At 38.4% G+C, this 10,990-nt stretch overlaps 1 protein-coding gene across 5 annotated transcripts in view; it reads left to right on the forward strand.

Annotated features, from left to right (window-relative positions):
* smap1 (small ArfGAP 1) overlaps positions 1–10,860 on the forward strand; it is a 102,762-nt gene extending 91,902 nt beyond the window's left edge. For all 5 annotated transcript variants that reach the window (XM_059566188.1, XM_059566189.1, XM_059566190.1 and 2 more), the window contains 3 exons: positions 3,758–3,983; positions 4,563–4,879; positions 9,763–10,860. In XM_059566188.1, the coding sequence (XP_059422171.1) occupies positions 3,758–3,983; positions 4,563–4,879; positions 9,763–9,897 (678 nt within the window). In that variant the 3' untranslated portion in view covers positions 9,898–10,860. The remainder of the gene's footprint in view (positions 1–3,757; positions 3,984–4,562; positions 4,880–9,762) is intronic.
* The last annotated feature ends 130 nt before the right edge of the window (positions 10,861–10,990 follow it).

The raw sequence follows: 10,990 nt of genomic DNA on the forward strand, positions 1-10,990 counted from the left end.
AAAAAAGGCTCCCTCCTGCCAAGCAAGTATGTTCTTGCTAGTTGCTGGGGTCTTGAGACTAGCTGTCAAGAGTTTGTGTGATTTCTTTGTTCCTCGCCTCTTTTCTCTCGTGCATATCAAAGGCTGAACCCATTATAGGCTGTAGCACACAGTTGTGTTAGCATCAGCCTTCACAGGTTAATCATCCTAGGGGTTTGCATATCAGATCTGCGAGGTGGTGTTTGGCTTATCACGCCGCAGTGCTGTTCACCCGTGTTCAGCTCGGCTCACTTCTTATCAGATGTGCGACTGCCGCTGCAGCAGTTGCTGGTGTTACTTCTGCATACCTAAGCGCAGAGCTACATATCGTCGTCGGGAAGAGCGCGTCCACATGTGTCGCTGCCAACCTCCACCCCGTCCTCCCAACCCTGGCTTTTTTGTCTCTGATTACTGTGGAACATTTCTGTTCATGGAGCTTCAGGACACTGATGGATAGACAGCGGGAGAGCAGAGACGGTCTCTGAATCACGCTCTTTTCGTTCAGTTTTATTTATGAGCTCATGTCAGGCACGTACTTCAGCAGTGAACTTCAGAGAATGGCATGTTCGATATCTGCCATCTGAGTAAGCATGTTTGCCACTTAATGATACTAGAGTGAGAAGATTTTTGAGGGGAAAATCGATTGATACACGTATCTATTTGTTTTTGCTCGATTTGAATTCAAATAATGTAGCACATTCTCCCTTCTGTTTGCACTTCCTCTCGTTCTGCTTTTCTCTTTCACTCTCTATAGAGGGTGAAACATTATAATTCACTCTAGTACTTTCATGTGTAAACTTGTTTCCTGTTAAAATATTAAGTTTTAATAATTCGTTTTTTTAATTTAATATTGAAATCAGAAAAATGAAAAAACTACACATTTTTCGTTTTTCATTCGTCCAAACAAAACGAAAAATCAAGAAATCGGCTTCATTTTTTCGTTTTTACATTCAGAGACAGAAAACGAATAAACAACTTGAATATTCGATCTCTACACATGGGCGGGAATGAAACGCCCCTCTCCGCTGATTGGTCAATGAACATTACAACATAATAATAGTCCTAAAAACATAATAAGAGTCCTACGCTTCTATGGATTCTTAACGTGTTTATTTCTACTACATTTGATCTCTTTCTATTCATCAAACTGCCAGATTAAAGAATAACTTGACACAAACCATACAGAAGCAGAGACTTTTGGTCCTTTGGCACACACCTGTTTTATTATAGTATCCACCTATCAAAATCTGTCTGGCAAAGCTGCACGACGGACTGCAGTGCGGGGAGAATATAGCCTATTGTAGTGAAGCGCATATCATTTTTTTTTTCAAATTCAAATTGATTTTTTTGTTTTGTTTGGACGAATGAAAAACGAAAAATGTGAATTTTTTTTCATTTTTCAAATTTCAATATTAAATTAAAAAATGAATTATACGAAGGTACATGGATCACAATAATACCAATATTTATTTAATTGTATTTGTGACCCTGCAACCACAAAACCATAAGTGTAATTTTTTTTAAATTTAGATTTATACATCATATGAAAGCTGAATAAATAAGCTTTCAGTGATGTATGGTTTGTTTTTAAAATGTCTGGTTGAGATGCAATTATTTGAAAATCTGAGGGTGCAAAAAAATCTAAATATTGAGAAAATTGCCTTTAAAGTTGTCCAAATTAAGTTCTTAGAAATGCATATTACTAATCAAAAATGAAGTTTTTATATATTTACGGCAGGAAACTTACAAAATATCTTCATGGAACATGATCTTATGGATAATTTCGACCCATACAATGTATTGTTGGCTATTGCTACAAATATATCCGCGTTACTTGAATCCGTGAACTGGCTTTGTGGTCCAGGGTCACATTTATATATTGAATATTTATTGAATGTATTTAAATGTTTTACTATAATCAGTTTTGAAATTTTTTTCTGCTTAATGAACTTGTTGAAACCATGATACTTTTTAAGTTTCTTTAATGGAAAGTGCATTTATTTGCAAAAAAAAAATCTTTAATATCACAATATCATTTTTGGTCAATGTAATGCATCCCTTCTGAATAAAAGTATACATTTATTTAAAAGCTTTTAAATGAAGTGCATTTAAAAAAAAATGATATGTTTGTATATATATTTTCTGTAGCTGTAACATGCTAATTTCATCACTAGCTTATAAATATCCTCAAAGCTAGAGGACAAAGACACTAGGTTTCATGAGGTCCACCTGGCATGGCTAATATGTACTATAGTTGAATCATGGTATGCTGCCAGCGTAGTGTCCTCAGTCCTGCTTCTAATGGTGTGATGTCCTCCTGATTCTTATTCACGGATAGACCGGAGCCTGTGCCAAACCTCAGCAAGACTCACCCAGGTCTCCCACATCACTGAACATGACCTTGGGCCACTGTTGAGTTTCTTCAGCCAGGTGCCACCAAAGTCAGCAAGTTACTTGTCACCATGCTGACTTTCCTGGAATTATGAAGTATGATCTAGGCCTAGAACTTTTCCCTCAATTTTGTATTGACGGACTTGCTTCTCCAAGGGTAACCATGGCATCAGCTGTACCATCTGCAGCTTTGTGGCTAGCATCACATGACTAATTGAGTAAAAGGATGCAGGTGCTTTGACTGAACACAAACGGCCTCTTACTGATTGTCTAAGTTTGTGTAAACTGTGAATTGTATCTCCTCTTCCTGAGCTATTCATTCATCACAGCTGCAGTCTAATTAATGTCATTTCTCTGCATGAAGATGATGAAGCCTTTCTCTTATCTGTGTGTATGTGTGTGTTTATCCAGGATTCATATTTTTAACCAAACTTTGATTTGATTATTTGCCTTACCTCATGAGATATGTTCACATTTACAATTGTTCTGTGAATATTTGTGGGTCACTTTAACAGGAATATATGTGATTTAAGCATTTATTGAGAGCTAAAGATTTCCTCACATTTCGCTACAGGTTTGAATGTTCAACGCAGCATGTCTACATGACTCAGTATTGTTGTTATTACCGCACATTTACTTGTACTGTGGCAGCAACATGGTCCAGTTTTAATTCCAGTTAAAGCCAGCCTAAACTGGTTCGCTGGTCTTAACTAGTCTAAACTCCTCTGAAGCCAGTCTAGGATGCCAGGATCTTTGATCATTAAAAAAAAGCTATTTTCATAAGATTCTGAAATATTTAGAAAATGTTAATATTAAATTAAGTGTGAAAAATTGTTTAAAACATAAAATAAAATTGTCATTTTATATATATATATATATATATATATATATATATATATATATATATATATATATATAATATTTTTTTTTTTTTTTTTTTTTTTTTTTTTTTTTTACTTCTTGTTAATAGTATATATGTTTTGAAATGTATTGTTTAAATAATTGATTTTAGATTTGCTGTTTCTATTTTTAACTTTAGACAAAATAGTATATAATTTAACATGAACTTGAATATAATGACTCTGTTTTTTTCTGTTAGTGTTATTTCCGTTATGAATGTTTCTGAGCTTTATCTGGTTGATTTGGCACAAGTTTCCTACCATTTAGACTGGGAGGTCTGTTGAGATACCTCATTTGGCTCACGAGTTTAGACCCACAGATATATCTATGCATGTCTGTGATTGCTAATGAGTTTTATTGATATGTGAGGGAGTTATTGTGTGAAGCTGTATAAGCCAGTATTGAGAGTGTCTATGGCTTGAAGTCAACCGTCTCCTCTGCTCTGCAGGTCAGTTCCAGTAAGGCAGCTGGTAGCGCTCAGGCCAGCTCCACCGGAGGGGCTGTGGCAGGTGCTACGGGCACAGGAAGTGCTGCTCCACCACAGGGAGATCTGGACCTGTTCAGCGAAACCAGCGGGAGCAGCAAAGCAGAGGACTCGGCCAAGAAACCTCTCTCCAAGGACTCTATTCTTTCCTTGTATGGCTCCAGCACCGTCCCGCAACAGCCTGCACAAGGTACATCCACCCCCCAGAGTCCCACTTTCTTATTCCTCAGAGAATGAGCGATCTGAGCGAGAGAATGCAGATCTATAAATGGCGCTATGTATCCGGAGTCCATTTCTAATGGTGTTTTGGGATTGTGTGTGTGTTTGAGTGAAAGAGAAAGCAAGCAAGCTTCTTGAGAAGCCCTGTTGTAATGGGGGTATCAATAATTCAAGCACTGCGTGTCTCAGCACTCTGATACTGCTGAACATTGTCTAAAGCTGCCTGCTTCGCCTCCCCTACTCTTCAAAGAGGACATTTCCCAAAACCTCAGACGCTCCAAATGAATGCACTGCCAATTCTTCACCATCAGGACGCGTTAGATGCCCCCTTTCATCCTGCGCACCTCTTCTGTCTCAAAGATCCATTTCCTCTGGGCTCGAGGCGAGGAACTACACACATTAGCACAGATATTGATCGCTCTCTGCCGTCTGTGATGTTTTGTGTGTCAGTGTCCTCTGGTCTTCTGATTTTCTCTTTGAACATATTGAACATGTTGTCGTGTGTAAATTTTTCCTATTTGTGTATTTTTGTGTGTTTCTGCTCGCACAGCGACTGCTATGTTCATGGGCCCGTCTCAAATGCAGTTCCCTGCGCAGCCACAGGGGAACTTCCAGGCCTTTCCTGGGATGGGAGGAGCCATGCCACCCACGACCATGATGGGGGCCGTCATGGGACAGGGTGGCGCTATGATGGGCCAGAATACAGGCATGATGGTTGGCATGACTATGCCTAACGGTTTCATGGGAAACGCACAGCCAGGAGTGATGGGCTTGGCCCCAGGCATGATGGGACCTCAGGGCATGGTGCCCCCTCAAAACATGTATGCCATGCAGCCAGGTCAACAAGGACAGTGGAACATGGCACAGGTATGTTATATTTGGATTTCTGACTTGTAATGGTGCTGTAACCAATTAGCCACATATAAAATGTTCCTTTAGTCACTGAAATAATTATCTTATGAAAACACACACATCTCTTTGCTAAGCGCTTTGAGTGCTTAGAAAAGCGGTATAAAAATGTAAGGAATTATTATTATTATTATTATCTCTGTGACAGCTCTAGGCCTGTGAACGATATAAAGTGCACTTTATAAACATCCTATGCTATTTTAAGTCTATGCAAGTGGTGTTTTGGTATATTATGTTTGCTGGAATGCCTTTGAAGAGTGGGATTTTGGAGTTATTACATTATAATATATTATATTATAATGTAATTTTATGTTAAATGGAAATGTTAGATTCACCTTTTTAATTAAACCTTCATATTTGTATACAAATGTATGAATATTAACGATTATTTAAGATTTTAAAAGAGATTACTTTTAAGCCCTGTTCACACTAAGAACGCTAACTCTAAAGATAAATATTGGTGTCCATACCATCGGATGATATTGTCTGTTTATTCTAAGCACACGCTCGTGTGCCGCTTCTGCCAGATCCTGATTGGGTGTCAATTACCGTTCATCAGCTGGAAAAAATCATTCTGAAAGCAATTCAGCTCGCTCTGGTGCGGACTCAGCAGAAGTGCGGATCGAGGGCGCATTACTGCCGCAAAGGGGGTGCCTGGAGCACACTTTTGAAAGCTAAAATGATGAATGGGATACCCTACGGTCTCATGGACTTAACGGACACGTGCACGCGGTGGCCATTGTAAGTCCGCAAGGCTGAAAATGCACATGAAGTGTTCCATTTGGGACAGGGCCATAGTTATCATCATTAGCGTGAACGGGCCTTTATTCAGCAAGGAGGGCATTAAATCAATCAAAAATGACAGTAAAGACGTTTGTAATGTTAAAAAAGATTAAGATTTTCATTAAATGTTGTACTTTTTATTCAAGGCAGAATATATGTATAAAGAAATCTTAATGACCCCAAATTTTTGAATGGTCATGTATATTCTTAATAAATTTAGCAGTAAATAGGAAGTGCACTTAGAAAAGTACTCACATCTCATAAATATATAGACATATAAAATGACCTATTGTATTATAAAGACAGGGCAATCAGGATTGATTACATTTAAGATTATACTGTGCTCTAGTGATATTTTACCTTATGAAAAAGTGAATGGTAAATCAGGACACTAGTAAGCTCTTAGAATGCAGATAATACCTAAACTAATCAAGCATCTAGAGTCGATCACATTGGGTAAATTGGAGTGTATGGCCTAAATAAGTGTTAGGTACATTGCAAGAAGGAACGAGTCTGTAAAACCCATTGTCGAGGAAGCAATAAGGGAGATGGCAAATGAATGATTAATGTAATAATATCACGGCATTAATTGTTTTAGGTGGAAAAAAGTGAACCTGAACGAATGTCCTAATTACTTACTGTTGATGATTGTACGCTTAAGTCCAAACCAGAGGTCAAGAGCTGCAGGTTAGGTTCAAAATGTTCCTCTGGGGAATGTATTTTTAACCAACCCTCCAGAATCTGCCATGAGTCATAGATATCAAAGTAGACGTTCATCATCGGTGCAGCGTGCTGGCTGCAGTGGATCAGCATCAGCTTTTTATAGAGAGAACATCTATATTTGAAGCTATTACCATTCATCATATCCGATTCCAACAATGCTTACCCTGATATCCACAAAGCTTTCCTTTTATTCAGATCAGATCTTTTCAAAACCATTTCAGGTGAAAATCGAGCTGTCACTTAACGTCTCTCTCTGTCACTCTCGGCGTATAATCAGAGATTCATAATAAGGGTTTTTAAAATCCTCATCTAATCTGCTGTCACCTCCCATCTGCATGTGGCTTATTAAAGATGAGTGCTCAGTGACTCCGACCTCTCAACTTCTATCATCTCCCTGCCTCGCCCCCGCCTCCCATGGCCCGTGACCCCGTGTGTATGAGGCTCAGAGCAGAGGGAGTCTGTGATTTCGGCCTCCGGGAGGTTAATTATACATCATAAATCAATACAGCATGCTTTACACTCACAAGGCCTTAATTAAAATCCCTCCCCACAATGCAAGCGTGTGCGCACGTCCTGAGTTATAGGCCTTCAGCAGCACATTTGTATTTTGAGAGACCAGTTGAGGAAAGAAGTGTGGAGTGAGAGTAATTTTGCTGCGTGGTTCCTGGGAGGAGTGTTTTTTTTTTTTTTTTTCCAGAGATGGATCTGACTTGAGATGTTTTTCTTTGTTACCCACCACATTCACTCCTCTGAACAGCTGAGTACTGTTCTTGGAGTATTTACAAACAAACACACACTCACGGCACACTTATTTCTCCATACGTAGGCAGTATTGTGTTGAGGAGGAAGCAGGTGTAATTACGAGATTGGCCAAATTTATCCTGCTGTGCGTTTGTGCACAAAATGAAGGCAGGGTCCACAGCGGATCCTCCTGAGGATTTTAGAAGGCAGTTTTTTTTTTTTTTTGTTTTTTTTTCCTCTGACTGTCTCACTCTAGTCATGCACTTTATGTCCTAAAGCGGTTTAGTCACCTTGTGAGACATCAGAGCACTCCAGGAGTTCACGGTGATGGATGACCTCCCTCACTGCCTCAGGATAGGGTTTAGTGCTTTGGAATTAAACACAAATAAAGGCCAATGATATTGCCTGGATTGTGTATGTTGTAGTTTGCTTTTCAGGATTGAATGGGAAAAGGCAAGTGCTATTTATTTGATCAAAAATATAGTAAAACATTATATATTGAAATATTGTTAAAATTAAAAATGTTTTACTATGTTTTGACATGAATTTTACTCCTGTTTTGGCAAAGCTGAATTTTCAGCAGTCATTGCTCCAGTTTTCAGGGTCATATTATCCTTCAGAAATCATTCTAACATGCTGATTTGATGCTCAAGAAACACTTATTATTATTATCAACAGTTCAAAAGAACAGCGTTTATTTGAAATAGCTTTTGTAACATCAAATGCCAACTTAATGCAAAAAAGTATATGAAAAAGTATATATTGTGATATACCATATTTTGGAATGGTTATGTAGTAAGTCTAAAAACAGTCATCATTTTTTCATGACAATTTTACACATTTATTTAGCAAGCAGTGTTGTATAAAGTCTTTTATATGTAAATGAGCTCTTTTATGATTGGCTAGCCTCTGTGTACTGGCACGCTTCAGTCTGGCTGAGCTGCTGAATAGTGAATAGGCAGTTATGTAAACGTTAACATAACCTTGTTATAAACATTATGTAAACACCAACCATATACTCAATTAGTGAGGTCTGCTTTGTTTTAGCTGTTTTTTTTTTAAAGTGGTGCTTCACAGGGAATGAATTTAGAGGCTGAATGAACTTCTCTGAGAGGTTTTTAGCATGCTGACAGCTGACAGTGGTTTGGTGTGCTGTTAGACTGTCAGCATGGTTTAAGTCAACTCTCTACATTCATCCCCTCTAAAACACCAGCACTACCGCTATCAGAGCACCGCTCGTGTCACAGATCCACCGGATTCAACAACATATTTCAAGACGATTAATGTCAGACTTGTTGAACTGATGATGTGCTTTGAACTGTGAAGTTTCTTTGTGAAGAGATTTGTTTTGTGTTATAAAGCATTGTAATAATTTTAGCCTCAGACAACCCACCGAATGGTCGATTATGTCGTTTTGTACATCCATTGTCAACATAGTACATAACACTCTTATTTCAAAGATAGAAAAATCCCGTCTTCCATTATATATCCCTTTTGATAGCTGGATAAAGAGTGCACAAACTTAAGTTTCCTGAATTCAAGTTAATAATGAAAAATAGGGGGCTGCTTATTTGAAACCATTAGTTTTTTCTCTTTCTGCTGGCTATGTGCTGTAGAGACAGCAGTATAAATCAGACAGACGTGTCTGATTGGCTGCCCCACAGCCAGCGTACCCCACAGGACCCTCTCCTCTAATCCGCTCTGCTCTCAGGATGAATACTGGTGGGAGTCAAGGGAAAAGAGTACAGGTCTAGAAAATGAAAGAGAGAGACAAAGCGTAATAAGAAGGATGATGAGTTTAAAGATCAGAGGACAGCTTAGTAACCTGAAAAAAATAAAAGAGGAAAAGGGAACATTGGCGGGAAAGGTGAAATGACTGGTCAGATCTCTGGTCTGATTGTGTAAAAACATGCTTCTGTAGAAACTCCACAAAAGCAAATATATTTCTCTTAATACCAAATCTTTGTTTCAAAACCTAGCAACCTTCAGAGACAGCATCCTGTGACTAGTTTGAAGCCATCTGCATATAATTATTATTATTTATGTATATTAATTAAATTAAGACTGGATTAACTGCTGCTGAAAGTTCAGCTTTGTCAGCATAGAAATCAATTACATTATAGAATACATGAAAATAGAAAATAGTTATTTTAAATAGAAATGATATTTCACAACACTGCTGTTTTTACTGTATTTTATTTTTTCATCAAATGATTGTGGGCATAAAAGACTTTTCAAAAACCAACCTCTTACTGACCCCTAACTTTTGAATTGCAGCGTATATAATAAATATTTTTATTTAAAATAAATGTTTAATTACATATATCAGATGTTTTTTTTTTGTTTAATTAAATATATATAATAATATTTAATAATATTATTTCTCTCCCCTCAGTGCATTCCACATGTGATGCTGGCTTAGAATTTAGCCAAATGGGTATTTTAGGAGCAGTTTCGTAAAAACCTTTTCTGTTGGTGGAGTGCCCATGATGCCTTAATGCTTTCTCTGTAGGTTTTGGACCATAGCTAATTATGCTAATAAGTCTTGTGTCTAGATGTTTCACACTTCTCTCTATCCCCATTGTCTTTTTCAGATTAACCAACAGATGTCTGGAATGAACATGAACGGTTCTGGTGCTCCAATGGCATTTGGGCCACCTGGTGCCCCCATGGGTGGCTGGGTGGCACCCCCCTCCGGTCAGACCCTCAGTACCCAGCTATGGAAGTAAATGAATGAGGGAAGATGGGGACAAGGGGCACCACATTCCTCTATCTCTCCTCTCCTATCCTCTTCCACCACCACTTGCGCCCAGAGTTTTATTCATGTACTGTCATTTTTCCCCTTTCTCTTTCCAATCATTACTACTCTGGAGAGAGCACCAATTCAACCTGCCCTGTGTATTGATCAAGTGAGTGAGAGTATGGAATGTAAGAGACTGGCAGCTTTGACCGTCTTATTTGCAATTATATATATATATATATATATATATTTTTTTTTTTTTCGGGTTTCAAAATACATATCAGCTACAAGAAAGCTGCTGGACCAATTATACAGGCTTCTAATATATCTTTACCAAATCAATAGTGAGTCATAGTATTTAAAAGACAGAGGTATGGCTATCATATTTGTGACTACTCCCTCCTTTTCCTATCTTCTGTAGCCCCATGTCCAGAACCCTGTAGCAGATATTGTATAGACCCATGTAATGTATGTAATCATGAGATAGACGAACCCCTGGGCCCTCTCTCTCCGGACTCTCACCCCATGACATCTGTGTAGCTCCATGACAAACTCCATCTTTACTGTGATGTTTTAATGTGTGCGTTACAGAGAAGCACAGTGAGTGAAAGACAAATAAACCTGGACGACAGTACAGCTGTGACGGCTAACAGAAGGTGGGAGGGGGGGGGTCTTGTGGGTCAATAGATAGGGGCTCGGGGAAGGAATTATCGTTCTAACCAGCTAGTTTTGAAAAGTAAGGACTGAACAAAAGCGTGCAGTCAAACACGTCAGTCTCGCCGCTGTAGCAGAGCTCCTATCCTCTCAGACAGGGTCTCTCTGCTGTGCAATAATATAAACATCCCCACCGTGTCATCCAGGTTTATTTCTATAATGTGTTTACATTTTCTGGTGCCTAGTACAGAGACAGAATATTGTTATTTCCGTGCATTAAACAGTGAATAGCCATGAACTATTGTGTGATCATTTTGTCTAAAGACGCATTTATTGTAAAGTTATCTTTTCTTTTTTTTTTTTCTTTTTTTTTTTTTGCTTTTAAAGAGGGTCGTTTGGAATAAAGACAGTTGTAATCCAAAAGTTCT

This window comes from Carassius carassius, chromosome 14 (genome assembly GCF_963082965.1).
Source record: "Carassius carassius chromosome 14, fCarCar2.1, whole genome shotgun sequence".
Taxonomy (NCBI): Eukaryota; Metazoa; Chordata; class Actinopteri; order Cypriniformes; family Cyprinidae; genus Carassius; species Carassius carassius.